This window comes from Benincasa hispida, chromosome 5, assembly GCF_009727055.1.
Source record: "Benincasa hispida cultivar B227 chromosome 5, ASM972705v1, whole genome shotgun sequence".
NCBI classification, from domain to species: domain Eukaryota; kingdom Viridiplantae; phylum Streptophyta; class Magnoliopsida; order Cucurbitales; family Cucurbitaceae; genus Benincasa; species Benincasa hispida.
In genome coordinates, this window is record NC_052353.1 from 2,853,742 (window position 1) to 2,874,262 (window position 20,521).

Consider the following 20,521-nt stretch of genomic DNA (forward strand, 5'->3'; position numbering starts at 1 on the left):
TAGTCATCTCGTAGTTCGATCTTATATAAACTCTTTGTATAGGACACCCCTGCTCGCATGTCTCTATATGAATAGTCAGGATCTACCATCTGTAGTAGTTTACAACACTTGCAAACCTTTACAAAACGGGTCGTATCCATAGTGTCACAAGGATCAGGTATCCCATTTTAATCCTTATACACATACCTATTTAGGTTATCACTTAAGGCATGATCCACTTGTATATCACTTATACATGCTTAAGTTTGCATAATATAATCAATGAGCTTTGTTTATTGGATATGAGTAAATGCCAGAATGAAATAACAATTATTTTATTCATCAAACAATGTGTATCATTACAAACAAGAGATTTTGGGAGAATTAAGATACTAATCCCAATAGGAACATACTAGTATTTGTAAGAATTCTAATCATTCCATCATGTGTTGCAATTCGAACAAACCCAATTCCTCTTACATCACAAGCACCATTATCACCAAGCAAAACTGATGCTATCATTTTCCTGAAAATCAATCAAGAAATCTCGATTAAGAGTCATGTGAAACGTGCACCCTGAATCCATGATCCAAGTATTCTGAATATCCTTGTTGGACACCACCAAGACCTCTGTTTAATCATACCCATTAATAACATTTGTTGCACTAGATTCCCCTGCATGCTTGCTACTTGATGCTTCTTTGCCCTTATTCAAAGGGAAAATTTTCTTAAAGTGTCCTTTTTTATGACATAAGAAACACTTTCTGACTTTCCCTTTTGATTTTGACCTAGATCTCGACTTTTTTCCTTTTCCGTTCTTTTTCTCACTTCTGCCTATGGGCATGAGTAACTCTTTATCCTTGCGTTCCTTTTTAATCTCGAGGTTTCTAGCTCTCAAGGAATCCAACACTATATCCATGGACAATGAATCCTATCCATATTTAATAGGTGCTTTAACTTCTCGATACGATTCAGGCAATGAATTCAGAAGAATAACCGCTTGATTTACGTTCGACATCTTCTCACTAATGTTATTGAGATCAACTATAATCTTCTGAAATTCATCCAAGTTCCCTTCTAAGTCTTTACTAGGGTCCATTTTATATCCAAAGAAGTTCTCTTTTAGATATAATTTATTTGGCAAGGACTTAGTCAAATGAAGACTTTCTAATTTTTTCCATAACTTCATTGTAGTAGTGGCTTCATCTACTAGCCTAAGCACTCCATCTAACAGATACAGAATTATCGTTGAGTAGGCCAACTCATCCATATCCCTTTTCTCAGCTTCTGTAATTGTTGGCGGAAGATCATTTTCGTCTAAGATTTTGGATACTTTTTGTTGTACCAAAATAGCTCTAATCTTTTTCCTCCATAACCCAAAATCACTCTTCCCATCAAAATTAACAACTTCGAACCGTGTAGGCAACGAAGCCATCTGTCAAATTAATCCCAACAAAAAATTATCCTAAACAAAGAATATGCCAGCACACTACCACACACCCCCTTTGGATCAAATGGAGCTCTGATACCACTTATGAGAGTTTTGAACCTAATCTAGATGGCCAAATAGAACGCACAAACATTCAGCAGAATAAATCGAAAGCAATAAAGTTCGAACACCAAGATATATAGTAATTCGACCAATTTGGTCTACATCTACTTTAAGAACCGGATTGAATCAATTTTATAACGAGCAATAAGGAATTTAAAATTACAGATAATCAACAATAACCACCAATCTGTAATTTAGATACTCATTGATACCGAGATATCCGCACACAACGTCGCCTTTGAAATCGAGAACAACTCGCTGAAAAACAACACACGTTAAGTGCACTGTAGCCCTCCTCTGATCGGCAAACTCAAGCGCAACCTCACCGTCGGACGCAACCCTGCAAGGTCGAACAGAAACTCAAAACCCCACGCCGACAGACCCATGGTCGAAACCACCGCCTCGTCAGACGTAGCTTACACAGCTAAAATCGGAACCACCGTCTCTTGCCAGACGCAGCTTACACGATCGAAATTAGAACCATCGCCTTGCGCCTACTACCAGACGAGAACCCCTACCGTTGACTTCGGACAAGATCACCTGTTGCCAACGTCGAATGAGATCTCCTGTCACCAACCCTGTCTCTCTCTCATGGTGGTCTGCACTTTTCGGCTGCTTCCTCTCTCAAAGTGTTTCACGATTTTTTTCAGCCTTAAACAATAAGATGAGCTTATTTACAAAAAATTGCTATTTGCTCATAATTATCAGAATGTCATTGGGCCTTTAATTTCAAACTCAATAAGGTCCACTTAAATACTTGTTATTTTCTACAATATCCAACCACTATGATCAATTGTATACTAAATTTTCTTCCTTTCTCTTTTAATTGAAAGCTTTGTGTATGCCTCAATTCGTCTATGAGAGATCAAGAAGTAGATAGAACTTTGCTGGAAATCCTTTTCTTTTCTTCTTTGTTTGCATGACCTGAGAGCAAAAGAAAGGTTAGTAATTTGATAAATGGAATAATGGTGAAGAGTGAGTAACATGTGGCACTCTCTATTATATACTTTGTTGGCATGCAAAGATAGTAAGTTTCTTTTAATAAGATTCTTATTTGTTTTTTTCCCTCATCCCTAATTATATTAATGACAATTTTTTAATATGTCCAAAAGGAAATTAACTTCGTAGGGCGACTACTTATACTCAAATTATAAAACACTATGAAGCAAACTGTTTGAAATCCATTGAAATTGAACTTAAATTATAGCAATGTATATAGTTGTATGAGTTTGGCTTTATATAGCCTTGGGAACTTAGCAACCCACATATTATTTTTATGCAATTAGTTACACAATAGAATGTTGAGGTCAATAATACTTTGGGATTTTGCTTGTTTTCTTGTAGAAAATTTATATTCTTCCACAACATACTATGAAAGAAAAATGTACCAAAATTTTTGGTGCATGGAGCATATAATTATTGAGGTAAAAACTTAATGTCAGTAAGCTTTCTCTCATGAGTTATCCTTGACACTTTCTCCCTCTCGATTTTGACTTCTTCACATTCGTCAGCCAGGTTCAGTTTGTTCTTTCAATTTCTTTATACTCTTTGTTTTCTTTTCTTCAATGTTTTAATGTTGGATCATGAGGCTGTTATAGAAGGTTTGTTTTTCCTTTAGTTTTGGGGAAGGTACAAGTTACTTAGACCATGCTTAGGAAGCTTGGCAACCAAAATTTGAGTTTAATTATATTCTTGAATCTTCCATACACAAATCTAAATCTAAAATTTTATAACTAATTGGGTTTCAATTTTTTAATATTGATCCAGCTAAAGAGACTCATCCAACTGAATTAAAGAATTTTCAATGCTAGGTAAGTAAAAGGAGTCCTCTTTTTTACTTGTTATTTGCTACAATATTGCTCTTTATTCAAGTCTGTATCTCCAAATTTAATAATTAATAAAATGATTCTATAAATTGTGCTTTGCTTTCAAGGATTAGTTAATTTATAAGTACGCACAAATTTAATAATTAATAAAGAGGGAAAGATAAAATATGTACTACTTTTTTATGTTGATAATCACTAGATTTAACCAACTAAACTTTTGAAGAATACATAAACAAAACTTTTGTACATGATAAATTCAACTTTTATTTTGTATTCGTGATGATTTATATACTGAGATAATTGTATAAGTGAGTTGGATAATATAAAATAAGGGTGAAAAAATCTGAACTGCTCGATTCGGCTCGAGTTGGATCAAATTGTAATAGAATTAAATTATAATCGAACCAAAACCGAACTTAAAAGTTAGCTTAACGTTTATTCTCCCCTATCTCCTTTTCTGTTGCACGAACTCTCAAAAGAAGAATCTCCCTCTGTGTCGCATGAACTCTCAAAAGAAGAAGGCATGGGTTGAACTTCACTCTTACACCTAGAATTGTAGAAAACAATGAAGAGGAAGAGAAAAAAGAAAAAGAAGATGAAGAAGATGATGATGATGAAGCTTAAACAAACACCAAAGCGGTGGGTTGAAGAAGAGGACGCCAAAGCAACGGCCGGTGGGTTGAAGAAGAAGAAGCCGAAGCACTTCCCTCTCTAGCTAAAATAATCCTCCCAAATCCCAACTTCCTTTTGGGTTTTACTTTATATTCTCTTTACGCATCAATACCCACCCTGACCCGGCCCGACTAGAGATGTCCACGGGGCGGGGTGGGGCCGGATCAGAAATGTCATTCTCCATCTCCGTTTCCACTCCCCATTTCATTTCGTAAAATTTTTTAAAAAAAATCAATTAATTTAAATCACTAATGTGAACCAGTTTTAATTAAATAATTATTTTTATCATTAAACGGTTTATTATGTTAGTTTTACATGACAATTTGAATTTAAAGATAAATTACTCAAATTTTGGCCTAAAAATACTAATTAATTACTTAGAGTAGAAAGAAATAAATATGAATCAAATTATTAAACATATTCATTATCTTTCCCAATAAATAATCAAATTAGAAATTTAAATGTAATATTTATATAATAATAAAAATAATATAACATTAGATAACTATACTAAATAAATATGTAGAAACTAATGGGGAGGGGATGTGGAACGAGGCGGGGGCGAGCATTCCCCATCCCCGTCCCCTTTTAGCTCACAAAATTTTTTTTCCCCCACTCCCTCCCCATTTTCCGCCTAATCGGGGAATCCCTTGGGGCGAGCCCCAGGGTCCCCTGTGGAAAAATTGGACATCTTTAGGCTTGACCATATCCAGACCCGAACGAGATCGGGTCGGACCATGTCGGTTTCTACATACTCAATTGGGATCGAGTCAGACCTTTTTTTTAAGAACAATAATCCGACCCGATCTGACCCGTTTACCCCTCTAAAATGCAAAATCTTTATAGATAACAATGGAATAACAAACAAAATTACATTAAATTAAAAATAAATATAAAGAATATTACTCTTTTCATCTACTCCTCCACCTAATTTAGGGAACAACAATAGGAACATAAGCATTAAGAAAAAAAATAGGAGATTGTTGAAGAGAAATAACAAAAACAAAATTACATTAAATAAATAATGAATACGAAGAATATTACATTTTTCTTCTACCCTCCCCGCTTAGTTTAGTAGACAACATAACAAAAAGTTCATAGATATTGCAAAAACACAAGACATCATGACAAAATATAAAAGAGAGAAAAAGAGACACCTTAAAAAATTGAGATTGTAATTTTCAATTTATTGAAAAAGATTTGAGAATCAAATTTTAATCTGATTTGTATCTTAAATCAAATCTAGAAAAATAAAATAAAGTTGAAACCAATTTTTCATTTGTTTAACGTGTTAATATAAACAGATAGACCCGAAAATTTATATGGATTAAAAAAATGGAATTTTTTTTGGTTAAAAATCGAAATTAATAGATAAAATTAGATTTTTTTTTTTTAATAATTCCCATAATCTTAACGTGTATGATAGATTTTTTTTGTTGGGAAATTTGTATGATGAATTTTTGTTGGAAAATTTGTTTTAAAATAATAATAATGAGATTATTTAAAGATTTAACATGAATTAGATCAAACGAGATTTTTATGGTTGAAAAAATTAATAGATAAAATTATATTTTTTTAAAAAAAATTCTCATCATCTCAATGTAGATGATAGATTTTTGTTGGAAATTTTGTTTGTGTTTAATTTAATATAGCAAGATTATTTAGGAATGAATGTGAATTAGATAAAATGAGATTTTTATTGTTGAAAATTAAAATTATTAAATAAAATGAGATTTTTTTTCATGTGAAATTACATCATATGACCTGTTGATCATTGACTAAAAAGGACAAAAAAAAAAAAAAAATCAAAAGTTTCTCATTTTAGATAGTATAGATATAGATTAAATATTTTGTCTAATAAATTTAACTTTAAAAAGGCTTTTTCCAATAATTCATTGTCTTACTTTTAATTTTATTATCTTATATATGTATTAGATAAAGTTTTAAATAATATTTGTATCAATTAAAATTTAAGTCAATATTCACGTAGTAACATAAATATTTTATCATACAACAATTATATTGACAAAATTGAATGGATATAGCGAAAGTACGTTCAATTCAAGTGGTAACATAACAACTCACGTGGATCCTATTTTATTAATTTTATCTTTTATCTATATTATTATTATTATTATTTTAATTTTTTTTTTTTTTTGGAGGAAACATTACTTTTATCTTTTGGCTATTTTTGAGAATGACGGTGTATATGTGGCTATTGAATAAAATTTCCCCAATTTCTATTACATTGGGCCATGGTGTTAATATTGGCCCATTAGAGTTCTTCCTTAGTTCTATTCTTGATATCTTCCCAATTTCAAATGGGGATTTATATATATATATTTATATATATACCATTTTTCTAAGGAGTTGTTAGGGGCCTAATATAAGTTGAGATGAGATGAGATCCAATATCATCTAAATGTTTGGAGGTTGTCTAGCCCACTGGTTTGTAAACAGTAATTTCAATTTGGAGGGGGTGTTTCGTATCTCTTCCCTCACACATCCCCTCTCCCCTTTCCCTTATGTGTATCTCTACTCTCCCTTTTCCCTCACACGATTCCATTTCACAGATCTCATTCCTCAAATCTCCTCTCTCCCCCGTTTCTCATCCCTCAGATCTCTGCTCTCCCTTTTCCCATGCGATTCCCATTTCTAAGATCTCATCCCTCAGATCTCTATTCTCCCCTTTCCCTCACACGATTCTCATTTCTCAAATCTCATCCCTCATATCTCTTCTTTCCCCTTCCCATACGCGTTTCTCATCCCTTAGATCTCTCATCTCAAACCCTCCAATCTGAAACTCTAACGTCAAACCCTTATAAGATCTCTCATCTTAAATCCTCACATCTGAAACCCAAACCCTATCGTCTAATCCTCAGCTCTCTCGTTTCATCGATTCCTTCCTACATGCAGATCTCTCGATTTTTTCTCATAGTTTCTCAATTGATATGTTGATTTTTGGACTAGTCCCCTTTCCCCTTATCGCTTCAATGAAAAGCTGAACTAGCCCCTTGTCGCTTCGATGGTCCTTTTTTCACCTGTAACCTATTCTACATTGGATTTTGGTTTTTGGTTCTCTTTTAAGTTGTCGATCGTTGAATGCATGGTAGGGGTTGTTTGAAACTCGATGGGGGAGATGATGAGTTATTTCATTTGATTATTTCTTCATAATATTTATTCTCTAATATATTTCATTTTTTATGTTCTAAAATTGCATTTATTTTTTTATTTTCAATTTCATTCATATAATTCCAATTTGTATCAGTTCATAGTTTATTTTTTCTCTATTGGGTTTGAAGTCTCTATTGTATTTAATTATGTGTTCCAACTCATTGTTGTGTTTGAACTCTCTGTTTAGTACGATCAAACCATTTGTTGTATTTCATTAAACTCTCTGTTGTATTTAATTATGTATTCCAACTCATGCAATGTTCAATTCTCTGCTGTGTTTAAATATGTGTTCCAACTCATGCAATGTTCAATTCTGTGTGTACTTTTCAATATTGCATGTTGAACTACACCATGATTTTAGTTCTATTTTCGATCAATTCCAATGGAATGTTTAACTTCTATTTGTTGTGTTTAACTCCCCATAATTTTATTTTGCCTATTTTAATGGTTGCTGAATTACACCATGATTTTAGTTCTGTTTTCATCCAATTTCAATGGAATGTTTAACTTCTGTTTGCTGTGTTTAACTCCTCATGATTTTACTTTGCTTATTTAATGGTCCACCCACTGTTATTTATGTTTTTGTTTGCTAATTAAACTCCACTCACTTCTATTTAATGCTTTTGTTTGCTATTGAACTCCACCTTTTTTTTTTACATATACATTAATGACTCAACCACACCATTAATGACTCAACCACTTCATGAAATGGATTGAGTTCATTTATTTATGATCTGTAAAAGTAAAATCTGAGACCTATCAAATCTATATTTAATTTATTCCACTTTTTTTGGGCTTCAATTAAATGTTGAACCACTCACTTCCTCTTCTCTTCCGTATATAACCTCCTCCTCATCCACCTTCAATAATTCGAGAATCCTCCACATCCAAGGCTTTTTTTCCAATTTGGTGAGTTGTTTCCATAAACCAAACTTTTCGTTCTATTTTCTTCTTTTCCACTTTCTAACTTTTGTTTGTTTGATGAGTGGTAGGATGTCATTGTGTTCTTTCACCTATCGAAAGTGTTAAGGTATCTGATTGTTGTCAGATCATGCACACTTTCACTATCGTACATCTCCAGGATGTAAAACACATCTTACGGTATCTGAAGGGTTCTCTTGACTGTGGCCTAACCATCACTCCAGGTGGGAAGAAAGTCATTGCTAACTCTTTAATCGATGTTGTTGAATCTCTTTCCAGAAGGACTAGTCTAAAGCTAAGGTTGCTAAGTCAAATAAATCCCAATTGCTAAAATAGAACTGGTAGTAATAGCACATCAACAAATGCCTTAAAGTTACATTTAACTTGAGCAGGAATTCTATTGCCACATATACACATACACACACACATATATAATAATAGCTCATATCTATCATATCTTAAAGCTGAGGTCAAAACTTGTATCTATTAGATCCAAGGGTTCATTTTATAATATTATGTATTCATGGGTTCCCTTGTTCCCATCATCTCTTGGTTAATGGTTACGTCTTAATTCTACAATGGGTCCTCAATAAATTTTTTTTTTTTTTAATTGAACCTAATCCTAGAACTAAAGTTGATGTCTTTCCAAATTTTTTATTGAATTAAACCTAGCCTAGAGCTAAGATCGAAGAATGTATCTATCATGTCCTATATTTATCGAACTTAGCCTTAGAACTAAGGTCGATGTCTTCTTAAATTTTAGTTAAATTGAACCCAGTCCTAAAATTGAGGTCGAAGTCCATGTCTATGAAGACTCATATTTATCGAACCTAGCCTTAAAACTAAGGTTGATGTCTTTTCAGATTATGGTTAAATGGAAGCTAGTTCTGGAAATGAGGTTGAAGCCTACATCCATCTCGGACCAAAGCTTTTCTAACCTTGCCCTAGGACTAAGGCCAAAGTCCTTACTAATTAAGGTGAGCCATCTACTTTCATTACAAATTAATAATTTTCCTTTTTTTGAAAAAAAGGCCCAAAATACTTTAGCTTTCCCTCTGTCCATCTTTATATACTTTCAAGATATATAAAAGGAGTAAGTTGTCTGACTTTTTTTTTTTTTTTCAAATCTTTTCATTTAATTTTATCTTCCACTTTGTTCATTGTTTATCATTGCTAAAGCTAAATAAAATAATAATTAAAAAAAAAAAAAACTAAACTGGTAAAATTTGAATTTGATTTGAAGTTTTGATTTCTTTTTTTTTAAAAAAAAAAAAACCAAAGTTTAAATCAAATTTTAAGTAAATAGAAAATTATAAAAATCACGCCTAAAATATGAAGCAATTGCAATTATACTCTCAAATTTTTAGTGGTAAAAATTGAACCATCAAACTTATAAGTATAAAAATTGAACTCTCAAATATATAATTATTATAAAAATATTAAAATAAATTAGACTCTTAAATTTATAATTATTATAAAAATTAGACTCCAAAGGATAAAAATTTATTTGTGGCGAATTTTTATCCATTAAAGGTTTTTTTTTTTTTTGCGTAATTAAAGTGTGGGATTGGGGAATCAAACCTCTAACCTCGAAACTGATAATATAAGCACTATGCTAGTACAAATCACTGATTAAAATTTTAATTTTCATACGTAAATAAAGATGAGAGTTTAATTTTAATATTTATATAAGTTTTAACATTCGTTTTTTACAATGGAATATGTGAGAGTGTAATTACAACTTACGGTAACTGTTTTGCAATTTGCCCTTTTAACTAAAATTCTAACACTTTCCTTAAATAGAATTATAAATAGTTTCTTGCTCTTCTTCTTCGTTTCTCTCAGCAATACCGTAATAATGTAATAACAAACTCATTCAAAATCAGCGAGAGAGAGAGAGGGAGAGGGGAAAATTCAGTGGTTTTTGTGAATAATCTTAGTTTCTTAATAATACAGCCTTGCTTTGACCCGATCGATCGTTTCGATTCGAATACTGAATCGAGCCCAAAAGGATCCCAAAGCCATACGATTTGTTGCAATTACCCCTTTCTCTCAACTTTTTTCTTTTTCTCCTTTTACAATTCTCTCTCTTTTGCTCTCATTCGCTGAAAGTTTCCCCCTTTTCCTCCATCAAAAACAAGGGTAACCCTCAAATTTTGAATTAGGGTTCGAATTTTTTTACCTTCCCTTTCCGACGAAGAACAAGTAATGGGTCGCACTTGTTGTCATGTTTCTCTCGCTTTCATCCTCAAATGCTTCAGTTTTCTTCAAGCTTTTGTTGGGGTTTCGATTATTGTTTATTCGGCATGGATGCTTGATCGCTGGAACCACCATGTTCCTGTTTCTCCACCTCCTCCTATACCGGATTTGGCTCCTTCTCCGGCTCGTTCGGTTTCGTTTTATTTAAATTCTGAATCAGTCGCTGTTAACGATCGGATCACCGCTATGAATTTAGCTACCAATTTGGCTCCTGAGTTCGAGACGGAATTAGAGCTTGATTTGAACGCTTTTAAGCTTCCAGCCCCTTGGTGAGATTTAATTGGGAATTTCTGTGAGCTTTTCGATTTCTTGTGTTTCTTGTGACTCTTAATTAGGGAAATTCCATGTAGCAGCGTATTTATGAAATTGGGAAGGTTTTCGTAATCAATGATCTTGTGGCTGCGTATTTAAGTCGTTAGGGTTGGGATTTCGTTCTCGAAATTAATTCAACTTGACTTTTCTTTTCTTTTCTTTATTCTCTAACAATCATTTATACTGTTTTGAAAGTTAGTTCCGTATGACTTCAGTGGCATCAATTTTACTGTTGATTGTTGTTGATGAAGTGTTATGGTTTGTTAGCATGGATATGATTGATCATGGATGGATGAGGATTCTTCTTTGAGAAGTAAACTAAACCTGAATTTTGCTAAAGTCTTCTTCCCATTGATTCTCTTTCTGTATTTTCATTAGGTAGTTCTTTAAGCTATGAATCTCTCAATTTTATGCTAAGTTATCGTTGTGATCATTGCTGCATATTGGTTTCTGTCGTCAAGTGTTGGGTTCAATAGGCTCATAAGATTGGTAATTTGATGCTTTTTTTGTTGGTGGTGGTGGCAGGTTCATTTACTCATTCATGGGATTTGGCATCTTGTTATGTTGTATTACATTAGTTGGCTGTATTGCAGCTGAAGCAATAAGCGGCTGCTGCCTCTGTTTCGTATCCTACGATATTTACTTTATTACAGCATGTTTCTGAGTTCTAGATATTGCCTTTCTCCCCTTGAAAAGTTACTATTTTGGACATTCAAAATACTTTGATACTGTATTTATCTTTGCTCTCGAGTTAAACAATTAAAAATCATACCCCTCGTTACAGAATTCGTGAGAACTGATAGAAACTTGCTATATGTTCATGTGGAACTTACTGAAGAATTGCATTCCAATTGTTTAATTCAAGCAACATGGAGGAGCCGGGGAGGAAAGACAAAGAGGATGTATTTTCTTTCGTTGAACACTTCAACTTATTTCGTCTACTCTTGGAACTTTGATCCTTTTTTTAATACAAGTGCATTTACTCCTCCCAGCTCTTTTCTACTGTTATCCTTTGGAGTGGGAAGTACTTTGTTTCTTGATGAGTGAACATTTATTTCTATTTAGTATCTCTTTTCCTTAACCTAGCAATCCTAGTATAACATGCTTATTATGCTGTTTATTCTCGTTGAAGTGGCTTTGGTGGCATTTATTGCAATTGATCGCCGGTGGGAAAAGGTATTTTTCTGTATATGAAAGCTAATTTATATATGCCTATGCCTCTGTCAATATATTTTACCTGAAAACGATTGATGCAGGATCTTCCGTTGGACCCAACTGGTGAGTTGGACGGACTTTGGCAATTCATTGAAGACAACATCGATCTGTGCAAGTGGATCGGTATCGTTGTGATTTCAACTCAGGTAGAATTGACGATGCTTCATTTTGTGGTTGAATATTAATAGGCTAGATTGTAGATAATACCTTTGAGCTTTGCACCTTGTTTTACCGTTACCTCTATTCTTTAAGAAGTTGCAATATTGTCTTTAACCTTCCGTTAATATTTCAAACTACTGTTGGAGTAGAAATCGTTTATAATTTCAGATGGAAATTATGATGCATGGTGGTGACTTGGAAATTTGGGTTCCAATTTCCATCTGGTGTCACCAGAGGAGCACCATTTTAGGTTCTAATTTCATCCACATTCTAACAAATTTCTACTCCAATAGTAGTTTTGAAAACCTTTATAAAAGGTCAAGGATAATATTGCTACTTCGAAGGAACATAAGGAATATAGATACTTTTTAAATGATGGGCAACGTTTAGAGAGATTTCTTTTTTGTTATTTAGCCAAATTCTAATGGTCATCTGAGTGATACCAGGGATGAAAGTATGCTCTTATAGAAGTTAGTATATATTCCTAGAATTTTGTTTCTTCCAATCCCATTTTAGGTATTACTTTTTCATTATCTGGCTCTGTGATGGTGGCTTATGTTGCTTGTTTATGCAGTTTACTTGAAGTTTAGAGTTTTAATCTCTCGGGCACTATTTGATTATACTTGTTATGGCCATTCACTCAAGTCTTTCATGCAATCTCTCAGGCGTTGTCTCTGCTGCTAGCAATTATCCTGAGATCCATGGTTTCAACCCGTAAAACTGAGTACGACACAGAAGAGGAGGTTGGTGCTCAAGATAGAACACGGGAGCCGTTGCTTAATCCACCAGCAAACCAAGCTTCTGGTGCCCATTTTGACCTTTGGGGTGCCCGCATGAGAGAGAAGGTATTGTGTTCTGCCATGAACTGTTCTCTTTTAAGAAAGGGGAGGTGGGTAAATTCCACAACATCTGTTTCTAAATGTAGTTTCATTTCCATCCTTTTCCAGTATGGATTAAACAACAGTGACAGATACAATTCATCAAACCAAAGTTCGTAATCAAATCGAAAACTCGGGCAGTCAAAGAAACAGAAAGCCTTGCTTGCGCAGATCAAAGGAACCACGACGTTACTACCAGATTCTCTCTTTGCTACGTTGTTATTTAACCTTGGACTTCAATCAAAAGTTGCAAGGTGAACTGGTCATTGGTGTCTGTAAGTTTCTGTTCGACTATACGTCGTGTGCTTTGATTTTGGTTGGTCTGATAGGATAGGTTGCAATCAGCTTTGTGAAAGAATGGAATGTTCTGGTGTGTATGATGAGTATGTGAATATCATCGAAGTTGAGGAATTTGAATGAGTTATTTTTCCATTATAATCTTGTAAAGTTGATGGTTGATGTTAACTAAATGAGTGAGATCTAATCTTATGGATTATTTGTAGAAACCTTCTTTTAAGGGTTATAACTATGACGGCTCCTTCGATATCCATACATAAATACACATGTTACTACTAGGCATGTATAATTCGACATAAAAGGGACATTTTGTATGGCTGTTGCAGGCTGCAGCTGATCAATACAAACTAATGAGTCAAAAGCTGCAATATAAAAACAAGACTCCTTTAATTATTAGGTTAAATTATTAAAAAAATATGAACTATTCATTTAAAAATTGTAATATTACTCTCAACCTTTTTTATACTTAAAAGCCTTCCCTATGAACATAGTGTTAAGACATTGATGAAATGGTGAGTAATACTGCAATTTTTGACAAATTGAGGTATTTTTTAAGGAAAAAGTTGAAGATACTTTAATAAGGTTAAATAACAAAATTAATCCCCTTAATCTCTATGGTTTAATAAAAACCTTATAAGTAGCCTTTGTGATTTAATAAAATTTGATAAAATCTTCGTAAATAGACAATTATAAGGACTAAAATTTAATTTTAGACCATATTGGACTAAATTCTAACCTAGAAACCAAATTTTCAATTTAATATTTTTATAATTTAACCTATTTATTAAATATTATTATCACCGAATAGTAAATATTCAAGTTTAATAATTTAGGCAATCACATGTCTACCTTGAACCAGTGTGGCTTCCAAAATGGATAGAGACTCCCACTAGATTCAGTGTGTGAAGAATGAATCCACTGTCAATCAATGGACCCCATGAATAAAGTTGAACCCCTATTTCTTAATGCCCTGGTATCCAAATATGAATCTTTCACAGGCTATCACAAGATAATGTCCCCTTTTCTTTTTCTTATTCTAGTTTAATCCTCTAAGAACTTTGCCTGAATCAAATAGAAAATTCAATGATCAAAATAAAGCTTTTGCTTTCTATTATATTTGATGGATTTTCACAAAATGAATATTAGAGGTAAGTAGGTAGACTTAGCTAAACATACAGTAAATAAATCAGAGGACCATCATTATTGAATATCAGATACAAAGGTGAGAGGTTATGAATTGATTTGGAACACAACAGAAAAGCAAATTCTAATTAAACTTTACCTGTCAATTCAACAACAGCTTCTTCCAAAAGCTCTTCCAGTAATCTCCTCTCTACTTCCTTCCCCAAATTATCCATTTCCATCTTGAAATGCTCATCCCAGTTTCTTCCACCAACTTCTTTTCTGACTACTCTTTCCACCACCAGGCTGTTGCTGTCCCCAATGTCTCCTGTAACACATCTAGGTTCACCACAAACCCAATCCTTCAGTTTGACCATAACACAGTCCAATAATGTTAGTGATGTGTCCTCTGCAAAATTGCTGTCATGGGCCCTGCTAGATATTTTGGTTTGCCTGTGATCTAGTTCCTGACTTGTTATGTCAATCAAGGCAGCGTTGACACAATCGAACACAAGCTTCCTACTTGATCGCACCTGCCTTTGCTTGGCCTCAAGCATCGGCTCTTTGCTGCTTAGATTGGCATATTTGTTTCTAAGCGATGGATCTAGTGGATTGACATGCGAATGCCATCTAGTAAACAATAAGCCACATTGTTGTGCTTCACTACTGAGACCAGACATTGTAAGAAGGGCTTTGACAAGGCAATGCCAGTTTTGTTCTTCCTCCAGACAAGTGGAAACGGGTGAAGATTTGAGTGCACAAGGAGCAGATGAATCTGAATAAGAACCATCCCAAAATATACTACGAGCAATTGATTCTATAGGTGGTGATTTGTCGATGAGGCTATTCTTGAATGGCATACAGAACTCTGTTCAGTTCAAGATTTATATGAGATGCAGACAGATATAGATAAGTAGAAACGATTTTAGTTCTAGCTTACGTATTCACTAAGTGTGTGCATTACTAAGTTGGAAGGAGGGGGGAGGGGGATGATTACCCTGATTCCTTGGCTTCAAATAGCTGGACAATTCTAGATGTGCGTTGTCATCTTCAAAAAACGGTGGTTCCAGAACGGATATTGGACTTGGCTGCTCCTGATTTTCACCAACATTTCCAGATACGAAGGGCCTTTTTACAGACAACCCCACCTGCAAATCACAAGAAACGATCCAGATCCAATTCAATTACTAGTCACAATCAAATGGTTTGATTTATATGGGGAAAAAATGTTCATGGAACTATTGAGGCAGACACAAGTCAACTGCATTTGAGTTACTCTGCCAGGCATTTAATGCAACTCCAATTGGATGCATGCAAAAGAAAAACATGCAAAACTTAATAGGAAAATTCATCAATACTAAACATTAGAAAACCAAATTTCGTCACAACTTAGGCCAAAAATTGGAGAACTCAAGTAGCTTAACATATAAACAAGTTACCAATGATATGCAAATGAGATTTGAAAATGACCAAAAGGTGCAAGAACTTGCTGGGATATATCGCTTAAAATTCCATACCAACATATAATTGCGTATTTAATCACAATAACAAACAAGAATATAACTTAGAAAAGAAAAACCCTACATTTCTATGACTGTGCTATGTATAATGTATAGATATTGAGATATATAACATCAAATAGATTAGCATGCAAATATTACAACCGCAGAAGGAAAGATTTACCTCATGATGAACTGCACCTCCTCTTGCAACCACATTAGTTAAATGTAGGAAAGAAGTGCCTGATGAGCACCCTTCACCATCGTTAGAATGAGATGCAGCATTACTCAAACCTCTAGAGTGATGGATGAAAGCTGAGGATGAGAGTGTTCCGGCACTACAAGATTGGGGTTCATCTTTTGTTTGAGATCCACTATATTTTCCTTTACTTGTTTTCTTATTCCTAGAGAAAAATAAACTTGAAACTTTCTCATTAAATGATGACTTAACACCCTTTGACTTTGCTAGCAACTTTGGATCATCAGTTTTGATGGTCTCAAGATCTGATGCTTCAAGATTAAGCACACCAAACAATGCAGAAGATCCCAGAACAGATTTTGACTTCATAAGTGTTGTGGGAGAATCATCCAGACATTCTATGTTTTCATCACTATTAAAACAGTGATCTAACTCACTTGGTTCATGTTCATTAACTACATTATCCGTTACTGTTGATTTCTTTGCATCTGACAGTGCAAGCATCTCACCCAATGTACTTGAGTTTCTCCTAACATGCCTACGCTCTTGATAGTTCCCATGTGTCGTCATCATGGACCACCTTTCCGACAGTCGCTTCTTAGCTTCTCTGCACACTGATGACTCTGGAGAACATGATATTCGGCTGAATGAGGAGGAAGAATATGGGCTACTATATCTGTTGATATATTCCCAAGAATGACGAGAAGAGGAAGACATGACTTCCAAGTCACTCAGATTTTCTACTGCATAGTCATTCTCGGATTTTTCAAATGAACTTTCATCACCAGTATAACCATTTGAAAACACGGAAGATAGCAAAGTTTCATCCCTTCGATGACCCAAGAGATTGTCACACATTTTCTGAGTAACATTCCTTGCAAATGTTCTTGATTCCTTCACATCAACATCTTCATATCCTTCATTGAAACTTCCATCTTGCACCACTCTAGGCAATGAACCAGGCGATGAGACTATAGGCTTATTATCATGATTCCTCCCAGGACTTGGCTTTAAAACCACTATTCTTGTTGGTTGAACAGCTACTGCATATTCATTAGTCCTATTAATAGCTGGAGTAGGAGAAAGTTTTGAATCACTTTTATCCAAAGTAGCTGACTGACCCCTCTGAACTGGCAGCCTGGCTTGTCTATAGCTTTGTTTCTCAAATTCAGTAAATCTTTCATCCCTAGACACCTTTGAAGGTCTAAGAACAGTGATGCGCTTTGTCTCAGGAGATGGAGGGATGGACTGGAGTTCATTCAGATGCTGAGTAAACAAATAATTTGGCTCCTGCAGAAACTTGACAAATAAATCTTTATTGGAACTTAAAACTTCTAGTGCATCTTGAAATTCTTTGGATTGCCGCAGTTTCTCGTCTGTAGCCAGACGTTTTGCTTCTACAAACTTCTGGCGAACAAGAGCCATCTTTCTATCATTCACAACTTCACTTTCTATTCCCTTTGGCCGTTTTTCTCTAATATAATTTGCCTGTGGAGATCGCTGCCATATTTCATAAACATCTTTACATTCTTTCTGCTCTGAACATTCATTGACTTGGCATTTCATTCCCTCTTCTAATAAATCACTTTGTTCCGTGCATCCTAATGGCTTTCCATGGTTTTCAATTTTACTCTTCGGATAACTTCTAACATTATTTCTTTGAACAGATGAACCAGGAAGCTGGTGAGGGAGAGTTTCAAGCCCCATTAGCTTTGCAACCACATTGGGTGGATTTTGTGTACACTCCATTTCGGACATCTCTTGATCTATAAGCATCTTCACAGGTGTTCCATTTGCTCTCTTATTTGATGCTCTCTGCAATTCTGGCATTGTCCGACTCTGATCAATCCACACAAATGCAGAGTATCAAGATAATGCGTTGTGAATAACATAACTAAATCGGAACAATTTTGATACGTGGTTCTGAACCTCCAGCTCCGTATGACTAGATTTTGTAATATTTTATAAGGACAAGTGGAGCACAATACTTACCCGATTATCTTCAGTCTGATTTGTGGAGTGATTAAACATCCTTGCCATGTCAGCCTGATTCCTTGGAGTAGAACCTGCCAAATAGCCACATGTCTGTCAGCTCGTTCACAATCGAACAAAAAGCCTAAGCACAACCAAAATATAAGCACCAGAAGAAGTGTCTGTATGTGTGAGTCCCACCAAAAAAAAGATAACTTACACTAAAAAGGAGTTTCCATTGAACAAATACATGAATAATTATGGAAAAGGAATAAATTATTTACCCAAAGCGGCCAATGTCCTATGTGAGGAGGAAACTAGTTTGGGATGAATCTAGTAATAGAGAGAAAAAGAATAGTCTACAGGTCCTAGGTGAAAAAATGAGTCCAGTCAGTTAATTTTCTTAGTTAATAATTATGGTTTTAATTCAAATAATCCAGAAAAAAGAGGCGTTAATTTTGAGCACCCCCCCCCCCCCCCAATCCCCAAAATAATAATAATAATATCTCCTCCTTCATTTTTCTCCTCTCTTCAATCCACCTTCTCTTCTCTCGTCCCTTCTGCTGGCTAGTGGCTACAGCTACTCAAGACCACAAACAGACGGTAAGACTGATAGCCCAATCACGTTGCTGATAGTTTCAATTGATAGCAGGTCAAGTCACCAAGAAACTAATCAAAATTTTGTAACTCCGCCACCCCACCAAAAAAAAATCCAGACGGGAAAAAGGTTCTATATTTACATACTGATATTGCACCTGAATCATGGAGTACTTTGACCCTGCCAAAGACAAATCGAAATCATGGGGGAAAGGAGACAGAATAGATGAGACGAGATTGGAAATTAGGCTTAGTCTAAGAGAAGAACCCACTAAATTCTAGCAATACTTGTACAACAATGAAAGTTTAATAAGATAAACTAAAGTAATTTGAACAAAATATGGTATCTAGAGGGAAATAGAGGTCACCTTCACGATGTGGTGCATCAGTAAGAAGCTTGTTCCTAGAGACACCCGTACTCAGATCAAAGAGGTTCACCATTCTTCCCAGACAGCCAGGGAAAGGCTTTTCATTATTACTAACTTTTCTTCTCTGAATCCCATTCATCTCAATACCTTTAATCCCTTGGTTGCAGTGATGCTGAAACTTTCGATGGAACAAGAAACAGAACATCTAAGAGTAAGTAAAAGTGCTAAACTAATCATACACAGACAGAGAAATAAAGAACAATAACCAAGACGTTGAAGTCTCCCAACCTGAATATTTAGGCTGCAAAAAATCAAGGATCTGCTTCTGAGAAGTTGACCCAGAATAGTTAGGTTTAAGATCACCTTCAATGAGGTAAACAGCTATGGAATTTCATGGTGGATAGAGAGTTCAAAGAGCAAAAAAAGGCCATAAAATCAGAGTCTCGGGTGACGTACATTGAATTTACCTGGTAACCACAAGATAAACATTCTAAAAGAAAACCCAAAAATATAATTAAAAATTATGAACTGAATCCCTAATCTTAAGAACAAGAGGAGCCCAATAGGTGACCAAAAGCCAATAAAGCAACTTTTTACAGATTCAAAATGGGTCTACGCAGAGACAAGGAGAAAGGGGCAAAAGAAAGAAAGAGATAAAAAGGGAAGAATCTAGCTTCAAAAGTTAGCTGAACAAAAGAAAAAAATGGAAAGAAAAAGGTAAGAAAGAAAGAGAGAGAGTGAGAGTGAAGTCAGATTCAAGTAGCTACAAAGAAAGACAAATGAAAATTGGAGAACGAGCTTTGAAAGAGCGAGATCAAGGAGAAAGCAAAAGAAAAATACAGTACGAAACTGTAAATGGAGCCAATTTTCACGCAGCTTTTCTAAGTAAAAGAATCAAGATTCTGACATTTTGAACAAGAAGCTGCATTGTAAATTAGAGAGAGAGAGAGAGAGAGAGAGATAGACCCAACTGGAGCAGGGAAAATGGCCGGGAAGCGACATTCCGGCGGAAAACAACCGTCGAGTCACCGGAGCTCCGCCGTTGAGGTAGAGAGAGAAAATGTTGATTCGGAGTGAGGTTGTAGAGAGAGAATTTTAGTGTGCGAAGAGTGGACTCTGTATACCCTCCACCGACCCTCTGTTCGTCGGATGTGAACTGATTTGTCAATTCTAATTCATTCGTAACGTTGGATTACGTATATAAAATAAATGAAAATAATGTAATAAACAAAAATGTGTAAAGCCGAAAATACCCCTCTTCTTTTTTACTATTGAATTTACCCTTTTGGGGTATTGTCCAAGGAAACCTATCCTCTATTGCAATTATGAATCACTTTATTCAAAACTCCGTTTTAAAGTTTTTATTTATTTATTTATTTATTATTATTATTTTGACAACGCCGTTTTAAGATTTTTACGTTTTCAAAAGTTATATATATATATAGTTAAATTATAAAAATGATTATTTTCAAATATAGAAAAATTAATCAACTTATTTATAGATATAGCTAAATGAAGACA

General features: G+C 34.6%; 2 protein-coding genes across 3 annotated transcripts; one reads left to right on the forward strand and one right to left on the reverse strand.

Moving 5' to 3' along the window:
* The first annotated feature begins 9,962 nt into the window (after positions 1 to 9,962).
* On the forward strand, positions 9,963 to 13,453 carry LOC120078057 (tetraspanin-20). Its single transcript, XM_039032250.1, has 6 exons — positions 9,963 to 10,652; positions 11,221 to 11,320; positions 11,791 to 11,871; positions 11,952 to 12,056; positions 12,735 to 12,914; positions 13,017 to 13,453. The coding sequence occupies exons 1-6, from the start codon at positions 10,333 to 10,335 to the stop codon at positions 13,065 to 13,067; spliced, it is 837 nt and encodes a 278-aa protein (XP_038888178.1). The 5' UTR covers positions 9,963 to 10,332; the 3' UTR covers positions 13,068 to 13,453.
* An 875-nt stretch (positions 13,454 to 14,328) lies between these two features.
* On the reverse strand, positions 14,329 to 20,159 carry LOC120078056. 2 transcript variants are annotated; one of them, XM_039032248.1, is made up of 7 exons: positions 19,972 to 20,159; positions 19,289 to 19,467; positions 19,001 to 19,178; positions 18,057 to 18,130; positions 16,050 to 17,903; positions 15,364 to 15,514; positions 14,329 to 15,234 (listed from the first exon to the last, which is right to left on the reverse strand). In XM_039032248.1, exons 3-7 carry the CDS (start codon positions 19,137 to 19,139, stop codon positions 14,516 to 14,518), a joined length of 2,937 nt encoding a protein of 978 aa, XP_038888176.1. In that variant the 5' UTR covers positions 19,140 to 19,178; positions 19,289 to 19,467; positions 19,972 to 20,159; the 3' UTR covers positions 14,329 to 14,515. The 2 variants fall into 2 exon arrangements, with proteins under 2 accessions (XP_038888176.1, XP_038888177.1); XM_039032249.1 differs by having other exon boundaries at positions 19,001 to 19,172; positions 19,289 to 20,159.
* Between the last annotated feature and the right edge of the window lie 362 nt (positions 20,160 to 20,521).